Source organism: Epinephelus fuscoguttatus, linkage group LG15 (genome assembly GCF_011397635.1).
Source record: "Epinephelus fuscoguttatus linkage group LG15, E.fuscoguttatus.final_Chr_v1".
Taxonomy (NCBI): Eukaryota; Metazoa; Chordata; class Actinopteri; order Perciformes; family Serranidae; genus Epinephelus; species Epinephelus fuscoguttatus.
In genome coordinates, this window is record NC_064766.1 from 34,995,330 (window position 1) to 35,016,911 (window position 21,582).

At 44.0% G+C, this 21,582-nt stretch overlaps 1 protein-coding gene across 5 annotated transcripts in view; it reads right to left on the bottom strand.

Annotated features, from left to right (window-relative positions):
• Positions 1-21,582, bottom strand: part of LOC125901890 (zinc finger protein 521-like) — a 98,180-nt gene that overhangs the window by 76,249 nt on the left and 349 nt on the right. For 2 of the 5 annotated variants that reach the window (XM_049597887.1, XM_049597885.1), the window contains exons 1-3: positions 21,057-21,582; positions 14,072-14,128; positions 5,946-6,146 (exon numbers count right to left, since the gene is read on the bottom strand). The exon at positions 21,057-21,582 is cut by the window's right edge and continues 175 nt beyond it. In XM_049597887.1, coding sequence (XP_049453844.1) covers positions 5,946-6,146; positions 14,072-14,128; positions 21,057-21,096 — 298 coding nt within the window. In that variant the 5' untranslated portion in view covers positions 21,097-21,582. The remainder of the gene's footprint in view (positions 1-5,945; positions 6,147-14,071; positions 14,129-21,056) is intronic. The other 3 variants (XM_049597886.1, XM_049597889.1, XM_049597888.1) reach the window with 3 other exon arrangements.

The following is a 21,582-nucleotide window of genomic DNA, read 5'->3' on the forward strand; positions in this document are numbered from 1 at the left end:
ACAAAGCAGGCCTGGACTCACATCGCTGCTGCTGCTAAGATTGGCTCTCTCCTACCTTGACTGTGTCTCTCTCCACTTCTTTGTCTTTTACCCATCCCCCTTTCCATCTCTGTCCTTCCCATGTCTCAATAAATTTCACTTGTCTCTCCTGGCTAGTTTTGTCCTCTTCTACTCTTATGTATTTGTCTCAGCCAACAGACTATTAGAGTATAAGCGCAGAGTCTTTTGGCAGTATTTTCCAACTGTCACTGAGAACGGAATATGCAACAGCTACATTGTGGGTGGTCAGGTAAATCCTGTGTCTACCTTCCAGTCTATGTCTTTGCATTTTCAAAAGGACTAATGCCATTTATGTTACAGTTTCTCAGTATGGGCTTACGCCATTTGTGAGCCGGAGTCAGTTCAGTCTCATAGCTTCAGCAGGGCAGCCGAAGTCACTTGTGTTACAGAGGGAGGGAGCGGTTTCTTTTATTCAATTGTTTTCCACTTCCACGAGCGTGTGCCAAGGGGGAGGAAAGCGCCGGCTTAACACGCTCTGCAATTCAACACGGCCAGACGCAGTCCTATTAAGATTTAATGTGCCATTCTTCTGCTTGTGCCGCTGAAAAAGACTTGCAGGCTGAGGAAGAGAGTGAACAAAGAGCAGGCAGAGCCAGGGCCAGGGAGAGATGAAGAGAGCAAGAGAAACCGAGACAACCGCTCCATGGCCAGGTCTTTGTCACACGACTGAAGTCAGTAGTTTCAAAGGGATGCTACATAGTGGAGGGGGAAATAACAACACTGTCGTTGATATAGTGTTTTCACTCAGTGCGTGTACTTCTAGGTGAGTACATGAGATTATCTCTGTTATGTCCACATGTCACCCCTGCTATTGTGGCTACCTACTTAAGAAAGAGGTCAACTGGATGAAGTTACAGCATGTGTTTACCCTCTTGGGCGATGAATTATGTGTCGTCTAAAATGCAAAGTGCAAGCACGCAGGTGCTGTGAGGGAGCGTGTGTGTGAGCGTGTGCGCGATAATACTCGTGTGCGTTTGCATGCCTGAGTGGATGACTGATTGAACAAGCAAGTACATGAGAGACGGTGTGTTTTGGATAGAGGGGGATGTGAATATGAGGGAGGCAAGGAGTTTCAGTGCTGGCCATCGTCATCTCTGCCATGAACACACAAACACAGGCATAAAATGCAGGCTCCTCTCTTCTTATTTTGATTGTTTTTCTGCAGAAAATGCAGTCCTCATCTGACAAAGACCAATAAATACTTTATACAGTGCATAATGTGTGCGGTGTGAAGCACTGGGGAGAGAGAAAGAGGGCGTCCTCACGAGGGCATATGCTTTGAATTCCTAATGACACTCCTGTTAACGTTACTGGCACTGTCGCACAGAGAGGAAACGCACAGGGATGCTACGCCGTGGAGTCAAACATCTACTTTAATACTCCCTTTCTTTCTCAGCCTCTCTTTCTCTCCTTACCTATTTCTCTTCCTCCCATAGACACTCACATAGAAAATGCCCCCCACACAAACACACAGGAAAGACTCAAGCCCAATTCTGAGAGCTCACTCTAGCATGAGGTCTCTTTTCAGTGGCTGCGTTGTGCCAGAAGTAGCTATTCTCCCCTGACCGCCTCTCCTCCTTTCAAAGCCTTGTAATCAGTGTGCTGCTCTTTGTACCAGGATGTCGCAAGACGCCCCGGCAAAAACACAGCAGAATTTCTGATGAACGGCAGCGGCTCAGAGTTCGGCTAATCAGGTCTTGCTCATGTCCCTTTTCTCTTATGTGAGCCCTTTTGAAGCAAATAAAGTCTTTGCAGTTTGGCACATTCTTCTTGGCAGCCACAAAGCAGCTGTTGGATCAATACACAAAGTTAGTTGAGAAAAAAAAAAAAAAAAAACACAGCGCAACCAATAGGAGCCTGTTGGAAACAGTTAGTATAAAACGTGGACTGCCAGGAGCCTGTTCATAGTTGAGGGTATTACTGAATGTTTCCATGCTGCTGACCCAACGACTTGATGTAAATGAATTCAAACACTTCAAACAAACATGTTGAGGTTGGGAACGGGAAGAGGAAAACATATATCATTGGGTTTAAAAAATTTGTCTGGCTCCCCGTCGCAAACAGAGACCTCATATTAGAAATTTGTCTAAACTATCATATTGCCATCCTCTTCATTGTGGGGGGATCTTATTGTGTTTCACACAGTATTAATATTTCATTTGTATTTTTCTCATAAATCTGAAATGTATTTTATTGAAGCTGAGTGCATTTTGCAATGTCTACAGGGAAGAAGAAAGGGGAAATCTACATAATATAAATCCATATATGGCCCAGTTATCTCTCCCTCTCTCTCTTTCTCTGTTGCACCCTCTCTGATTGATTCCTTTATCTGAGGGAAGCAGAAGACATGCTCTGTTTGCTCGCACAGTGGCCGGCAGGAAAACAGAGAAAGACACTTATTAAAAAGGTCATCTCACAGAGGGTTAAAATAGCAGGGCACAGATCTCTCTGGGGGGAGCAGCCATGCCCCTCCTCTAGTGAAGGACACAAGAAAAGGTGTTGCTCAAGGGAGCTGGACCCGTAATGAAAGAATGGCCACCAGGCTGACAGCCCATGTGTGCACTGGGCTATTCAAATACCTTCAGAGACATGGAATCGGAGAACTGACAGTGAAAGGCTTTGTGAAAGTGCAATCTTTTGAATTAAACTCGGAGCTGGATGTGTTATTTTTATTTACAGAGTGGGCTAGCTAGTAAACACAAGTTGAAATGAGCTAAGGAGCAAGGTATTTCTTTGGCGAGTAGGTCTGAGGGCATGTTTCCTTGCCTACCAGTGCAATCTCATATCTAGCAGATGAACACGTCTTGTGCCAACTGAGAACAAAAGTCAAACTGTAGACGCTGTTTCTCTTTCTCCGTGAAGGATCGGTAACAATACAAGGGTGCACAGACAATACAGTGAGACAGTGAGACAAAGCATTTGTGAAGTGTTTTTGGAAAGGCCTATGGAATAGCAGTGCCTCCAGCCTCCTGTCTCCTCCCCAGGGCAGCCTAAAGCCCTGTCGGCAGGATGCTGATCCCCACACGGAAACCTGATCCGCAGCCATCCTGGAGCCGGAGGGGGGACGGGGGAGCGCTCTCCCCCCGCGGAGCCCCTCCACTTCTGCTCCAGAGTTAAAGGGGTGCTCTGGGGGAACATTCCTCTAGCCCTGCCCCAGCCAGCCTCCACTCTCAACTCTCTAGAGGAGCATTCTTCCAGCCCTGCCCTAGCCTTCACTGGGATCTCCTGGGGAGCATTCCTGAAGCCCTGCCCCAGCCCAAGACGGGCTCCCTGGGGACGCATTCCTGCAGCACTCTCTCTCCTTCTCTCTCCCCATCTCCCTCCTTCTCCCTCGCTCCCTTTCTCAGACTCTCGCCTTCCTCCGCAGTCCAGCATTAGCGCGATCAATAGCACCGATCGCATCAGGGACACGAGGCAATCCATACCCATGCGCTCCCTTAGCGCACTGCAGTGGTCACGGCTTAAGTGCATGGAAAGGTGTTATACCTCTGCCAGACGGGGGGGAGACAATGGCCGCCATTGATCGCAGTGACATGTAACATCTTTCTCTTTTCTCTCTGTCCATCGGGCGTGGTCCACATGCAGCTCGAATCTGTTTAGACTTTATTTTAGTCTGTTTTGTCTCACTCCTGGGGTGAAACTTGTGTTTTACTTTATAGACGCAACGTATAATGAGGCCCCGAATAAACATGTGAGTCGGTGGGTTTATATGGGCATGTCTGGTTCTGGTAATACACTGTATACGCTTATGGGATATCAGCTGGGGGGGAAAGAGTTCTGTCAGGGAACAGCAAGCAAATCTCCATATGTGGATTGGTTCCAGTCAAGCACTGCAATTTGTTTACCAAAAATAAAACATTTGAAATTGTAAAAAATGGAGGGTTTAGCAGGTGCTGGTGGTTGATTAGAAAATGGTTCTAATAAAGGATCCATCTGTGAGTAGAGACTTGATGTAAGGCAGATTAATTGGTCATGGATGTCTACATAATGCCACATAGGAAATCTCCTCCCATATTCCAGAGAATACACAAACACACACACACACACACACACACACACACACACACACACACATTCAAAGTACTTAGTATGCCATCTAGAAGTTTCTTTTCTCCCACTGTGTTTGAATACTAATAGAGTGTTTCTGCGCAATCACAATACCCTAATGGCAATTAGATTCTTTTGTTTGGTTTCCACAGGGGCTCTTATCCAAACTGTGTTTTTTTTCATCATTGAGCAATTAAGAGTTATTTGTCCGTAAGATTGACATTTATAAAAGCCGGGCTTAATTATTGAAAAAATATGGCTGAGTCAGTCATGACCACATTACAGCAGGGCTGAACATAAAAGGCCTGCCCCCGAATCAAACACACCACTCTTATTGCATTACTGACTATCTCCATAATAGCACACCACCAAATAAGAATGTCTAAAGAGAATTTTAATTCAAGCAGTGTTGGAGCACGTTCCCCTATGACTTCCATAATACCCTTTGTGTTTTAATTTTCTAGGTTTCTCAAACAGACTGTCCACAAATCTGTGCTGGCTTCATGGATTTAGGTGTTACTTTGGGAAAAAAAAGGGCGACAGGAGGTTCTGCACTTAGTTTCCCTCAAACCAATGAGTGCCTTTGTTGGATGACAGTAATGTGAAAGTGAACAGTGCATTGATTTTCACACCTTTCGTCGACTGAGCGTCACTTTGGATTTGCACACACATGAGCGCACCCGAGGTGCACGTACATGTAAACTAGCAGGCTTGCACACACAAAGCCACTCTTACAATGAACATGCATGCATTTCTGCCTCAATTAACACCGATGTGTGTGTGCTGGGGGGGGCATGAAAGAATGCACACGCTTATATACACACATACACACACACAAACAAATGTTCGTGAGACTGTCTTACAGTTAATGGAAAATCTTTGTAAAACTCGTGGGATATCTACCCTATAATTTGTGGCTTGCTGATTGTGGGTTGCAAAATATGAAATCAAACTGTGCTTGAATGTAAACAGAGAAGAGACTTCACTAGCTTTCTCATGAGTACTGCTTTGAGTTCGCTTTGAAACGATAAACGGTAGCTTCTGTGCAACATCAGAAACAGTAACGTTACATTTTAGCATGTTCTGTTTCTGAGCCACATAGTAAAAGACATTGTGTATGCCCAAACATTGGGAAATATGTGTCAGGTGGCGTTTCTCAGCGCGGGCCCATCAGGACGTGTAAAGGAGGACAGCAAGTCCAGGAGAAGCACATGGAAACCTTCAGTTCACATCATTAGTTCTGTCTGCCACCTTGTCAGGGTATTTATAGCGCTATTCATCCATCAACAGGTCAATGACACAGTCTGCCAATGGCATCCTTCTCTTTCAGTCCCACTACTACTGCGGCTAGCTAGCACTGGGACCAGCTGAGGGACTTTCCTGGAGCAAGGATCTGTTTCCAGTTGGTGGTCTGGTTACTGTGGGACCTCGTAGCTGCATGTTATACTCTAGTGAAATGTTAGAATCAGTATAACGCTGTATAAAATGTTACACTGAAACAGGCAAGGACACAATGCACATACTATAAATACACATACTGTAGCCTTCAGTGATCTATTATAAGGACACATGGAGGCCTATTTGTATGTCACGCCTGTAGATATTGATGTACAGCACATATAAAAAATGTGCTATGTGTGTGAGGCCTGTGTGTGTGTCTGTGTTGTTGGATATCTACCAAGGAAGCTGGTAGTCTGGTGTTGTGCTCCCCTTGGCGCAGTGTACTAACACACATAGTGTGGCATATTCTCTGGTGAAGGCATAGAGCGAGAGTGGGAGTGGGAGAAGAGCTGAGTGGCAGAGTGGAGGGGAGGCTCGGTGGGCTGAACGTTGTTTACCTGTCAGCTGGCATTGATTAATCTTGTGTTCGGTGAGATCGCTCAGCGACTCGAACACCTGCCGGCAGCTGTCGCAGCTGTGCAGCGCAGGCTCCTCGTCCTCCTCCTCTCCCTCCTCTCCTTCCTCTGGAGAGAGCAGCCTCTTCCTCAGACGCCCGGTCTCACCATCCTCCGCCACCCTCTCGAGGGCGCACTCTGGATCTGCCGAGCCACAGGAAATGACAGCACCACATAGTCAGAGGGGTGACCCACACAGTGAGGTACTACAGCTTCCTCTGGGTGACAATAAAATGGATTTCTAGACTCTGGATTTAATAAAAACAATAATAAAAGCTGTAATAAAAATGCAGGTTCAATTTGGGCCTCTGTAACTCAACCACTCATGCCATAACAGAACTGTTGGGCAGGTGAGGGTGAGAGATATACAGGCACACACAGACAAGGTGGCACGGTGCTCGCACACACACAAATCTAATACACACATGCACACACACACACCTCTGTTATTAGAAATGGTTTTACGTTGTGTTTGCCCTGCTTCACCCAAGCAAAACTTCAGTATATGAAACTAGACTGATGGGAATATGTGTAGTTAATAAATCCTGGATTGCAGTTTTGGCTCGACCAAAGAAATATGAAATTCCGCCAGTGAGTGCTGAATTGCATCAGTCAGCGTCTATCAAAGGAGACAGACCTTGCCATATTATCCAGACATCTAGGCCAGAACTGTGGATGTATGGAGAGTAGCACAGTAAGACACACAAAACCGAGATTGGTGTGTGTTAGGCTGTCGTCACGACACACTTCCCTAAATTATTCAGCCTTGCTCGCAGGCAGCCGCGGGTCGCACACATCAATATTCTCCAATCCATCTGCAGTTTTGTCTCTTGTTGGCTTTGTGCTGCAGCAGTGCCAGGGGTGGGCGACTGACTGAACCAGGACTACGAATCATCTTTCAAGATGCCGGCCTAATCTCAAGTTCTTCACGTGACGCTAAAATATTCGGACAACAAATCAAACCTCGCATTGTTCACTCACAGCGCACCATAAACATCTTCACTCAGAAGCATAGTAAATCTGGCTTGCAACAGCATCTTATAAATAGGCAGCATGGCCTGCAGCCCTCTTTCTCCCCTGCTGTGACCATTACACTTCACAATAAGACTGATTAAAAAGCCATACTCACAATCAAACAATCATGTCACCCTGGTTAGGGCTTTGTGGGAGGAGACGAGCCCTTGCACTTCACTGGCAGCCATTTTAAGCCCTACTGATGCAAGTGTTCCTCAGCTTGTCCTGAAACTCCGGAGGGGAACGTTAGGAGGAAGCCTGTTTTTTTTGCCTAGCACACAGTTAACAGTGCCCGAGGACAAAGGCATGTGTGGCATCGATGCGTGCAGGTGTGGGTGCACATGTACCTGGTGTCTGTACACATAGGCAGCCATTTTAAGTCATCCTTGTGTAGGGTGCTCTTAAACTGTGAAAATTCCTTGAGGAAAGGCGTTCCAGAACTCATCAAGGCCACCCAGGATTTTTCCTTTCCCCCACTTGCGCCAAGTATTGATGTAACATCACACCCTCCATTGTCCTTCCCTCTTGGCGACTGAGGCTCTCGGAACATGCCCTCTAAAAATATCAGCACTGTGGTCCCCGGTGGGACCATGCAGAACAGAACAGAAGGTGTTTCAAGAAAATGAAAATCCCAACCCAATCCTCACAGATGCAGGCCTTTCTTGCTCTGGGGGGAAACACTTCTGACTGAGGCCAAAAGCCACACAATATAGACTAATGATTCATCCACAGACACAGACACAGAATTCACAATATGCACCGCAATGTGAACACTTCACGTCTTTTTATACAGGGTGCCTGTGGAGGGGGTAAAGACTTTGATATTTTTCTTCCAGCGGCCTTTCTTAATCATTAACTCCCCTAATATTACAGCTCAGTCCTGTCAGAGAAAACAACTGATGGCTACATTTAAGCATCTTATCGTTTATCGGCAATAATAATGCATCTCTAAGTGCAGAATGCAGATGCATTTTATTCTATCCATATTAAGATGATATTCTCGTATGGTTTCAAGGGTAACAGATGTACGATAATGACCAAAGGAAAAAGGCTAAGAGAAACTGCGAAGTTAAGGAGAGATTTAAGGAAATACTTCAACCACAAAATGATGATTTGTAATCTATTAGAGATGCTGTGTCACCTTAAACTCATCACAATAACTTCCTCTCGCATGACTCCAAGCAAAATGGCAAATTTATAGATTTAATGATTGATTGGGGATCGTGTATTACAACAGCAAAACTATATCTAAACATCCGTTTACAAACTTGCGCAGTGCAATCCAAGTCTCTTTTATCCAGTCGTATGCTCACTACTTTCCAAAAGCTAAAAAAAAATCTCAGTATGTGGAGTCTGGCTTTGACGAGAGCAGCTAAGTTCTTAATATTAAGGTTTTAGTTAAAATGCATGTGTTTGGGAAGTACTGAGCATACGACTTGGATTACACTGCACGAGTTGTGTGAGTCTGTAACAATAAATAAATATGGTTGCCATTTCCGTGGAGGCATGCAAAAGAAACATCAAATTCAAGGCAACGTGGCATCGCGTATTGATATACAAATGGTCATTCTGTGGATGAGGTATTCCTTTAAACCCAAAGAGCTTTATGCACGTCCGGGTTTGATTTCCACTCGCTTGTTTTCGAGTGACAAGTTTCAGCTCCAACTTCCAGTGAATCCAAGCAGGGTCAGCGCTCTCGGTCGAGCTGAGTGACCTCCGGTGCACCACTGTGATGCGGCGCTGGAAGTGTAAACTACTACACGTTTGGGGGTGGCGGTTGAGGGAGAAAGGGGGGTTGGGGGGTGGTGTGGGGGGTGGACTTGACATGGCAAGGTCACGTCCAACCCTGGGATTAAAGAGCCACGTCAATACTGAGGTTTCTGTGCCTCTGGGCCTCATACAGTAATCCATCAGATCAGGACATCCTCCTCTACCAGTCTCTACAGGCTGGACAGCAGATCAATACCAGCATGCTTGGAATGGCTGACAATCACATGTGGAATATGGGGGGAAGATGTGTGGCATATTGAGAATTTTTCATCATGCCTTGTTAATATTGTTAATCAGCTTGACAATGCTGGTGTGGCAGGTAAGGACAAGAGGGAAGTTACATCGACTGTTGATCCATATCCTGATAAGGTCAGCTCAAAGCAAGATGATCGTAGCTCGGACTGAGAAGCTATTCATAAGGGGAACATGACGACTGAAAAATTTTTAAAGATGTATTTTCAATCTTTATGGTACTAAAAGTAGTTTTGTGCTGATAAAATGAGGTTATCTGAATGATGATTGACATCGTTACAGCCATGTATTATCTGAGTCCAAGTCCATCCATCACACACACTCATGTCTCTTATGGTGCCCTGTGACATTTATCATGCCACAACTTTCATCTTGTGAGTTGAAGAGTCCCCTGGACCCCCCACCCTTATATTATTGAATATTTCTGCTCTTAAATATTTATAACCTTTTAATTGATATTCTCTTCTCTGCTCCATCGGCCCCACCAGGGACCTGTGGTCCCTAGCAGGGAGGCCTACACTCGTCCCCCCACTGTCTGGCCCACACACTGAGGTAGGTGGAGACACTGACCATGGGGAGAGGAGGAAGGGCATGAGTGTACAGGAGCACTTGAAGAAAGAAAAAAATAAATGGAGCGGTAAAGTCAGGCCAAGCTGCAAAGCCTGAACTTTACAGCATTCAGATCTGAAAAGTTAACTCTCACCATGAACCCTGCCGTTAAGCTTAAAGATTAAGTACGGAAACAGGCAGGGAAAAGTTGTTGTTGGGTACTGAGCCATTTTTGAAATGCAACATGTGATGGATGTCAGTGTTTTAAACTGCAGTGCATTCAAATCAAGCCCCAAATCACTGAGCGCAAAAAGCGTGAAATCACTGAGGGCTATGTTTTTACTTGCCTGTAGATACAGTATGTCTAGCTCCATCAGGGTTTAGCCTGAGTCTTTCTTTGTGCAATGAAAGACCTTGGTGTCGAAAACATCATTACCAGCTCACCCATCTCCTCATTTCCCCATCATTTCCCAGAGATCCTGATCCTATGATGCCCCCTCCCCGGCAAACCCACCCTACAACCACCCACCCCCAAGTTCGAATTAAGAATTTATTTTAACCAGCGAGCAGCTTCTGTCGACACATGTCGGCGGGCCTGATCAAAGGTGAGTGCGCTCCTTTATCAGAGTGAGGGAGGCTGTCAGAAATAGGAGGACATTAAGATTGAATAACCTTCACACGGTTGCCGGCACCTCATTATTTAAAAATCTAAAACTTTTGCCGAGCACCCGCCATATATAGGTCACACTACATTCTAATGCCACGTGTGCCTCCGAGTGTATCCTCCTCTGTGTGGATGGGATTTGGGGGCTCTCCACTTAGACCGTCACATCCACTGATCCCCCATCATTAAAGAATGTCATGATCCGACGACGAGGCTGTGCGCTTGACACTTGCCAGATTGTTAACGATCCTCAAGAATTTGCATGGGGGGGGGTGTGGGGGTGCTGTGTTCATATGGTCGGTGCACGCAATTTGAGCTATCTGCTTCAAGTCCCCCAGATTCATATTAGGGACTAATTGCTGTTTAATATTTTGGTACACTTGAAATTTTAAAGTAAATTAGCAGAGGTGTTTGTCAGAAGCGATTTCTCTTAAAAAGCTAAACTCACAACAAGCTCAAAGTTGACAGACAAATGCTTCCCACCTTATTATAAGTTGCCAAAAAAACCATGCAGTACATTTATGAAAATTTTATGATGCATGCTGAGATAAAGATAAGAGCAGCACAGAGCGAGAAGAGGTGCTAAACAATTACAGGAGGAGCAAGAACAAACAATGACGACAACACATAGAGCACTACATGAAGGAAGCGGCGCATATAATCACAGGTGTACAGACGGCATCAGCCACCATTAAAATCTCTTCACCCAAAAAAAAAAGACGTGAGCACACAAAGAAGAATGGAAATCAAAGCGGTTGAATGAGAAACAACATTTGAACGCACCAAATGCTCCCTTTCTCTCTCCCTCGCCCTGTCTCACTTGCTCTCTCACAGGGAGTGATAATATTGAACGGAGCGCCTTGCTATGCCATTAGTGCAGTAAAACATCAAAGGAAATGAATAATAGAGAATATGATTTTCTGAAGTGGTGGAGTGAAAGAGTCCTTTCCTCTTCCTGCTGTAGTGAGCCCTGCAGTACATTGATCTGTGGGCAGCCTCAACCTCAGCCCGAGTCTCAGACGCCGCACCACTACGCTACACTACTCCGCGCTACGGCACCTTGCCACCCAGACACCCCTTCAGATCTCTAGAACACTTCTATTTGCCTCAGTCCACTCCGCTTTGACAGAGCTGACACCCTCTTCCAAAAAAACCGCCTCAATCTGACATAGCCAAGAGCGAAAAAGAAAGAAAGAGGAAAAAAAGAAAGGGATGTATATATAAGAGAGAAGAAAAAGCACGGAGCATGTGGTTATAATTACACACAGGCAGCGCAGTGGTAAAGCCAAGCTGCAGATCTTAAGCCTGCTCGACACTCTCTGGGTAAAAAAGCGCACTGCCTCATTAAATCTCAGATATCACACTGTTCCTGCCCCTCTATACTATGCATAATACTGTCTATCTTTTAGAGGGCCTCTTTTGTTAGCATTTCTCCTTTGCCTTTGCTACATATCAAACATGAATGAGAAACAGGATGCAGGGCCTGCAGAACGCTTGCAGAGTCACAGAAGAGCACAACTGGGGGTCTACTTATGAGGCAGATCTTGACACCATGTCTGATAAAGCCCTTTGCTTGTCAGCAGTCTAATGGCTATTGTGGCCGTGTCCGTCAAAGTGGCAAATGCATGAAAAGCAGGTAAGCTTTTCCACTGCTTTTCAATTTGATGTTAAAAAGGGCTTGTTTGGGCAGTGGTTTAACCATAAGGATGAATTACTGCTGCTATGATAAAGACACACGAGCGCTGCCGCAAACATTTTAAAAGTTGGAGGAGACAAATTGGCAAATAGCAAGAGAAATCACCCGGCATCTTGGAAGTTTACCGTCGCAAACAACACTTTTCTCATTGACCATTCGTCAAGCTGCATCCTGAGAGGGGGTTAAAAAATAAATCAGTCAGACGAAGTCAAATGAGGAAAGTGAGAAATTAATTTGTGCGCCCTCCTGATTTCTCCACAGGCAGACATCGATCATGTGGCGGCTGTCTCCCCTCACTCTGGAGATAGAGGTGGTGGAGGGATGGGGAGAGGGGAGATTCGTGTGTCTGAGGGGGTCGTTGTAATCAGGCACACTCATTAGCTCTACTTTGGCTCTGGATGACAGGAGGTCTCCGAGGCAAGTCTGCCTTTTATGCCCAGTCCTTCATCCCTTGAGCTGGGGTTAGAGGGGCTAAGGAGGCAGTTTCTCTCCACAGAACCACCCACCAATAACCTATCGATACACATTAACTCAGCGGCAGATCTGCTTTTTCCGGAGATGAACAAAAATGTTATGAAAATGTTTACTGGCATATCTGATCGAGTACACTCTGAGGAGTCGATCGGAATCATGTGAGAGGAATGAGGATGATGCCAAAGGTTAAAAACTGCTGTGTTCACATGGAATCAGACGATAGATGGAAGATGGACAACATCTTCTGGGCGGCGCAGGAATAACAAACAGTCCGATGGGGTGGCAGGACAGTAAAACCAAACACGCAGGATGATATGTAGCCATGGTGACACTAATGTTTATATTAATATATTTAATACAGTTATTTTGTGTTCATTATTTCATGTAATTGTCCAGATCGCCTGTGTTTTCTCCTTGTGTGAAGGAGCTACTCAAAATCCAGTTTTTTAGTTTTCCATATTTTATCTGTGAACTGCAATGCCATCTACTGTGACGCTGCCGGTTTTCTTTGCCGGCCTCATCTAATTTCATCGTCCTGCTCTCCTTGCTAAAATGATGTCCAATATGTTGTCTATTGTCTGCATGATTCCATGTGAAGGCAGCATGAGGCCTGTGTCTGTTAAAATGTGCTACAATTGAAGAAACCCACATCTACTTCTAGATATCTGCGAGACATTAAAGCGGAGAGGGATTACAAGCCCTGAAACAATAATACTGTAGTCATAGGCAAGGGCGTAGCTTTTGTAATGCAGGGTTTGGGTGTCCTCCACCAGAAACTTTTGAGCATCAAACTCTTAATTCCCTACATTCTGGTGCATTTTGTATTCACCAATTTGTGCAATTGGTAAAATTCTTTAATCCTGTCAAGTTAAAAGCAGTTTGCTATCTTTATGTTTTCAATAGGGGGTGGACAAATGCACGTACTAAATATTGAGGGAGATGTGTCCCCTGCACCCCCGCTGAAATCCACACCTATGGTCATGAGCAGCTGAGAAAAGCTCGGACCTATTATGTGGTGCATGCTCCTGTATTTTACACAGGAGCACTCAGAAAGCTATGGGTAAATGCTGGACTAATGTGGCAGCCTAGGAGTACCCAGGGTCCCCAGCCTGCTGGGCAAAACCATCCATATCGGGTTTAAAATAACCACGCCTGAGACTTAACCTTTACCAGAGACAAATGAAATGAAAATATACAGTGTGGCGCATCAGGAGCAGGCTTCATTCATAGGGGGCTTTCTGCTAGCCTGACCTGAATTACCGCTCTGTTCCTGGAGGGCCACTGTGAATGGCACGCGTGGAGACAGGACACATTCATCTGGGTAGCTCTATTCTACATCATACAGAGGGTTGGGAAACAAAGAGTGTTACAAAAAAAAAAAAAAAAAAGCAGCAGGAACACACAGAAACACAAGGACAGCTATAAGCACACCTGCATGTATGCATGCACACAAACACACAAACAAACACCGCTCTGCCCTTCTCACATATACAATCATGCAGCCATGCAGTTTAGAGTACGAGCCTCAAAAACAGGAAATACATACTTTATATCACTCTGAACCCAGCAAAGATTTTACAGACACACACACGCACAGACACATGATCCACTTTCCAGCCGAAAATGATGAAATATGAAATGGAGCATTACCGCTTGGAATGGCAGTCTGCCCAGGACTGTGCTGGTCCTCTGTCACATTGTCTTCTACTGCCAGAAAAAGAGAAGGGTGGGGGGGAGAAAAAGAGGGAAAGAAACAGTTAACAGTGAAAAACAAGTTAGACACATTGAGATTTCCTTCTTTTTTATTATTTACTATTGAGATTTTCTGTATGGAAACTCCAGGAGATTTCAACAGCTTTCGACAGCTCAACCTGTGGTTTGGGAATCCACACAAGCCTTTCATATGTATGAGGTTTGGCAACAAGGCAAACAGCCACCCACGTAAATAACATATTGGACTGGGTAATGACGTGATGAATTATGAACGTCTCCCATGAAACGTCCTCCCAACATCAACAGTGACCAAGTAAAAAACACCTTGATGACTGCATTAGTAAGAGGCTTGTACAGTGCCTTGGTTAGCTAAATTAGACGGGTATCAAAAGGAAGATTTGTAGATTCCTGCGTAAATATGGACCTGAGATCCAAACTTAAACGCAAAGAAAACATACATTTATAAAATATACATTCACATTACGTGTCCTAACAACCAAAGCAGCAGCAAAAAGTGCTTTTGCTCTTAAACAGGACGGCTGACAAAACAGTGACAGCTTGATCAGCACTGAAATCCGCTCATTAGGCGCATGGCAACTAAACCGCTTTTGACTTTTTGACAACAGCATGGCCTTGAAAAACACGACTTCTGTTTAGTAAAAGGTAGGAACCTTTTACACTGGAGCCTTTTTGGAACTGGTGAGAGTTCCTTGTGGCATGTCAAGTACAAGAAATGAAATGGATTTTAACAGCAGGAAGAGAACAAAAGAGTCTCCCACCTGTTCCATGTAAAATGAGGGTCTCACTGAGGACTTCTTACGCCTCTGCGTTCCACCCCTGCAGTTGAAATGCATTCTCCATTATGTCTTTTCTTTCTAGCCTTTCATTTTCCTGGGCAAAGAGGAAGGGGGAGTCTGACAGGACCTCCCAGTAGGGGAGTGTGGCAGTGACTGCCAAAGCAGAAACTGGCGCACTTTTAAAATCGCACAAAATATCCTGTACTTTGCATAATTAAGGCAGGATCCTATGGTGGCAGAAGCCTTTCCCTCAGGGGAGCAAGAGTCAGTGTCAAGCAGGGTGTCAAACCTCAGTGAAAAATGAAGAGGAAAGTGTCGAGCTGTTTCTTATGAAGATGGCAAACGACGGAGCAACTATGTTTCGCTGTCAGGCCTTGTCCAGCCAAAATTGAATTCCAAAGAAATTCCTATGAGAAGCTTTTATTCAAACTAACCGTTGTGAAAAAAAAAAAAAAAAAAGAAACACTATTCACTCAATACATAAGAATGTCTCTGATCGGAAATATTTCCCTTAGTAACAATTATAATTGATGTACACAGAAGAAATATGCTAAACAAATGGGCCTGGCAATTAATTAGCAAAATCAATTAAAAGTGATGGAATAGACATAGTTGGACACCATGGAGGTATGTCCCACGGAGCCGCCAAAGAGGACTGTATCAGCCAACACAGAAACCTTGTCCTGTTAAAGGAGGCCTTAGTGACTGACGCCCTGAGAGTTTAATGAGTTTCTCCAGCACTGTTGAGCGCCTTGCATCTAGGATCATTTAAATGGGCTGGGGATGGGGGTCCTAATAAATCCCCCATGGTTCTATCAGAGATTGGTGGTGGGAGCTGGAGTTTTTGTTTTGATTACCGTCCCTGTTGGTGAGATGAGGGAGTTCAGGCAGAAAATTCTATTTCACAATGCCATAAGAACTTAAACATTACGGCAGTTTGCGATGATTTGTCACCACTGTGAACTTATTAAAAGTTTTGTCATTTAAAGTAAACAAACCTCCATCACGGTGCAAATTCTTTTCTCATTTGCACCTGTCTTCTAGATAATTAATAGCTAGCCAGGAGCGATCATAGAGGGCGAGCTGTCAAGTAAGGGCAGGCTCCTGTGATGTTTCATACAGGCTGGACATTTGATCAACAATCCTAACGCAGCGCAAATCCAAATAGCTGGACAGTTTTAATTAAAGCTCGTGATCACTTCATAATGACAATAACTGCAGCTGAATAAAACTCCAGTCCACATTGTTGTTAATGCATCACCGCTATCAGTTAATTAATGTTTGACAAGGTACAGTGTATCACTCAGTCAGTGACAAACTGTAATCATGCTGCTAGGTTTTGTTGATACAATACCAAACACACATGGGACCATTTCAGCGCTGCTCCTTTGATTTTCAAAACGCGGAGCAGGAAAAGACATAATCCCACAACAAGTGGCACAGCATTAAAGGCCACTAATTAACACACTGGCCACACACAAAAATGAACGCCGAGTAACTGTCATTATATTGAGAGTGACAATCCCCAGGACAGGACATTTCCTTTTTAGGGATGAATTAATTTTCCACAGCAAAACAAGAAGCAAAAAAAAAAAAAAGAAGGTAAAAAATACGAAATTTAAAAAAACAAACAGATTGATCACCACACGCACGGCCCGTGATACACCACACCTGCATACAACTAATGATTTAATAGACATGAATAAGCAAAACATGACAAACTCTCAGCAGCTTGGACCTTTCCTAATCCATCAAATGAATTCCTGCTGTGTAAGAGAATAGAGTGAAGAGCGCGTACATGCACACCAACACGTGTGTATAATTACTGTACATTTTTCTGCTTTTATTTGCCACGTATTTGTGTGTGTGTGCTTGTGTGTGTGTGGGGGTATCTCTCAAGCACTTCTCAGACATAAAAAAAAGAGCCCTGAGTGTGTTCCTGGATATGCGTGACTCATCTGCTTGGTTACAGCCAGCTTGGACGATACAGTGCCGAACACAATGGCTGTGTAATCCGCCCTGACTGACCGGGAAGGAGACGCTCGCCACAGGGACTACAACTCAATTTAGCTCAGGTCAAGAGGTCAACCCTCCTCAATTAGGGCTGGGAAGGGAGGGAGGAGGACACACACTGCACATGAATAACTTTCTTAATGAGCATTATTTGAACTGGTGATTAGTGTCATAAATAATTTGCAATAGAGGAGCATGTTAATCACGTTGCATAATATTTGTAATCCTTTATATATTGCCATGTACTGTAAGCAAATCATGAGAGCAAAAAAAAAAAAAAAAGAACTCCACTGGTAATAGCAATAAAAAAAAAACATCATGAATCAATAATCTCTTTATGCAATTATTTCAAATTTAGCTTCTGAGAAAAAAAAATATTAATGCTATTCAAACAGGGAAATGAGACAGATGCAAATAAGCTCAGCAACGTATCATTTCATTTGCAGCAGCGGTGGAAATCAATCATTGTCTCTGAATCAGAACTCTTTCTCCATGTGGCAGACAACCCATGACAACAGGAGAGACACATGCCATGGAATAAGAAGAGATATCGGCCAGCTCCCGCGACACCCAGTCCAACACACTGAGCCGCATGTCAAGAGCACTGACAGCCGTGCTAATGGGATTTTTCCACGGCTCCATCATAATTTCCTTAATGATAATACTAACCATATTTTTGTGTCACATTAGAAAAGTGTTAATGGGTGTTATGCCACAGATCATTAATTGTGAACAGACTGGAATACTGCTGCTTCCTATAAACTAAGAATGACGTAACTGTTAAGACATTTTAACATGGGGGGAAAAAACAAAGCAGGATATTGTGCGTTTTTAATTGATCTAATTAAGAAGAGGCCTTCATTACATTGAACAGTAAACACACTGAATACAGTGTGTATTTAAAATACTCACATGAGCGTTTGAGTAGTTCTGATAAAAACACTTGTGCCATCACACGTTTTAGTTCCACAGGCCTGTGCTCATAAGGAGTGAAAGGGGGAGTGGTTATGCATCTCATAACGGACACGGTCAAGTTTCTTTTCTTAAAAAAGAAAAGGACAATTGCGGGTTAAAAAAACCCATCTATTTCAGTTTTGCTTGACGGGTCAAATTTCAATTTTATTCACTGTTGGAAAATAAACTTCAGCTCTCATCTCTTTATGTATGAGAAGAGGATTTTTTACTTAAGACACCATGTTAACTTTCTTTTTAAAAGGCCCTTCACTGATTTCAAAAACTGTTCTGTGCAGTTTACATTTAAAGTATAAAATAATATTTCCTTTCGTGTGTAGCCAAGCAAAACTCCCGAATTCAGTCGTGTGGCGACAAATTTCAGCTCCTCAAAATACATCAAATATTTAAGGTGTACATGACACGGCACTGATTTCATGACAACCTCTCTACTTAAAGTAAATGGTGCAGAAAATATATTTATATATGCGGATGACAGACCTGGAAACTTCCCCCCTCAGCCAATAAACACATCAGGCTTGAGACTGTCATTTGTGCTCCAAATGAAAATATCAAGCCAGCCTCACATTATTCAGGAAGTGCTGTAGGACAGGCAACGTGGCAGTCATCACACGCTACATGCAGGATTTGGAGTGAGATCCTCCTTCCTCGCTGCTCACCACTGACTGAGGCAATGTGCTGACCCAAAGCCTCTGCACATCAAAACAAAATTACAATGTGCCTACAGTTGAGAAATGTAGAAGGCTCAGGATTGAGTAAATGTCAGTGGCTGGGGTGAAGTGTTTGCATATAAGCGAATGATGTATGGTCTTGTCCTGTGCCATTTATTCCCCCAAGCAATAACGTAGCCGGATCTGTCTCTCAGACTTAATTGAAACGGGACTTGTAATGTTGCCCTTTTCCTCGATGGGACCAAAAACATAACCTCTGACTCCCACAAGCAGCCAATACTGAGGAAGTGGGTGTGTTGGGGTGCACAGGGGAAAAAGAGTGCCAACTGTCACAGCATTATTTTCTCATCTCCTCTATGTACTCTCCATGTCCATGCTATCCATAACAGTCCCTAAAACACCGCACATGATGCCCGTTCTCTGCCTCCATGTTCCACCGGCACCTCTGTTTGTTTTCCCTTCTGCAGAACAAAGTGTTCTTTCTGTGCAAAAAAAGCACCGTCCACATTGACCACTGCCTCAAGTCGGCAGAAGACAACCTATAAAAAGTGAAACCTGAACTCTGCAAACGCTTGCTTTTGGTGAACACGTACAGTCCGTGCAGACGCAGGCTCACACACGTGCATGCACATGAGCACACGTACAAAAACATGGTGCCACTTTGGCGTTGACAAAATAAATTCTAAAAAGTCTATGAATAAAAAGACAATTCCTCTCTCCTGCAAACAATAATGGAGAATTCAGTGTCAAGCAACTATTTTAAAAAATGACAAGCAAAGTTATTGTGGACATCTGTATAAGTGTATCTCTGTCCCCGAGGAAAGAGATAGACAAAGAACAATAAATAACATCTGCCTGGCCTTCCTTGGGTCTGATCCAAAACAGGGAAATATCTATGACGTATCTGCATTTCTGCTCCGCTTCAGCAGTCGGTATGAGGACATAAAAGTCGGGGATGTTTTGTGCACCACATTTTTCCAATTTAAATTTTACTGACAATAACAAAACAAACAATGTCATCACTCTGACTTCATTTGCATAGTGATTTGCTCACTCTCTATCCCTCTCTCTTGCACACATAGACGTACACAAATCTTGACAGATGTTCCTCTGAATTCACACACTCACACACACACACGCACACTTGTAGCATGTAGACATGCTTGCAAGAGACGATTATATATAAGTGATGTGCCTTTTGAGAATAGCAATTGTCACACCAACTAACAACAGAAAAAAAAATAGTCAATGCCAATCTGGTCTGAGAAAATAGGGAATCTATGTATAGAGCTGTTTACTGTGAAAAGAGCAGTGCAGGTCTGGAAACAGAATATGACAATTTTAAGATGTGCATGCACTCAGATTTCCCCCCTCTCCTGGGTATTGATTTAAAATGGTGGCTGCATGAATGTACTACCGCAGACCATGTAATCTTCCTTTGAGATGAAGACTTCCGAGAACGAAAGGGGAGAGAGAAAGGGGTCCACAGACCACAAGCTGGGAATGTGAAATTGTGGACAATTATTTGCTGAGCAAAATACAATGCCTGCCAGATGAACTGGAGCTCAACCTCCAAAAACCCAGCAGCTCCCCCACCAAAATGCTACAGAGAAAAGTAGTGTGAATATGTGTGTGCATGTGTGTGTGTTCATGCATGTTGCTCTGTCTCTATTTCTCCCTCCCCCCCTCTTCGCTCACCCTCTTACACACATGTACACTCAGACACAAATGCACGGTCGAATTACCACCAGTCCGAATGCCTCAAAAACGACAAAAAAAGTGTTATTAAAAAAAGGAAAAACAACAAAAATCACACACATGGTCTGCTGTGTGTATCTAAACATGCTGTGCTGATTTCATGTGGCATAAAAACATCATAAAAGTTGTGTTGTTTTGCAGCTTTGCCTGATAAATCCAGATGTTTACAACTTTTTAACGTCCAATTAGCACTCAACACCACCTCTAATTTCTCCTTTGTACATACACATGCACACACATACACATCACAGCCCTCCCTTTCCCCCCCAACATATAAAATGTTTCCTCCTTAGTTTCTCAGACAGGGGGAGGGTCACGTGACTCTGCACCCCATTCCATCAGACGGCTTAAGTTCCGACCAGGAGCGTCTTTAACACATCCAGATGTTTTGCCAGCGTCGCGCTGCGCTGTTGCTCTCCAAATCATCCATGCCCTGCCCTTGCACTTTAACTATCATTACAATACAGTCTGAACTGTAGCCGACCAGCTTTTCCCCGATGCCAAGTGCGTAAATGCAGTCGATATCATGCGCAACATAACAGGAAGAACACTTCGAAAATGCGTAAAAAAAAAAAGAAAAGAAAAGAAAGAGAGGTGGGAGACAGTTACATTACAGTGAGCGATAAGTTCAGTTCATGCTCGTCTAGACTTGTCATCACCTTAAAATAAAGAAATCATCTGAGAGCCAGCAAACATAGGCTTATCACTTACCTTTCAGTGATCTTGGTTTAGCTTGCTTGCGGCGCGACATCCTACAGAAAAACGCTGAAGTTGCTCAGTTTCTGTCTGATAATTTGTGCAAGACGGGATAGTCTAAAGGTCTAGTCTCTCTAAATTTCACTGGCCAGAATCGCGGCTGCCTTTTTAGCATTACAGAAAGATGCAACTTAGCCCCAAGCCGCGCGGTCGCAACACGAGTTTGCTGTTATTTTGTGATGAGTAGGTGGATGTTATAAAATCCAATTTACCCCGATCGGTACAGGCGACTCTATTTAGTTGAGCTGGGTGTCGGGAAAAGTGTGAGAATATAGTAATCCCCGTCACGCGCTTCCATTCTCCGGGAAAACACACACGCGTGCAGGCATGATGTTCGTTTAGAAATAAAAGCGGAATATTTGCTTTTCGCATCTCATCTCAAATGCATCCGCGTGAGAAAGACATCAGCAAAACGCCTCCTGTGAGAGTGCAAAAAAAAGATGCAACAAAACCAAAAAAAAAAAGGAGGAAAAAATGATAA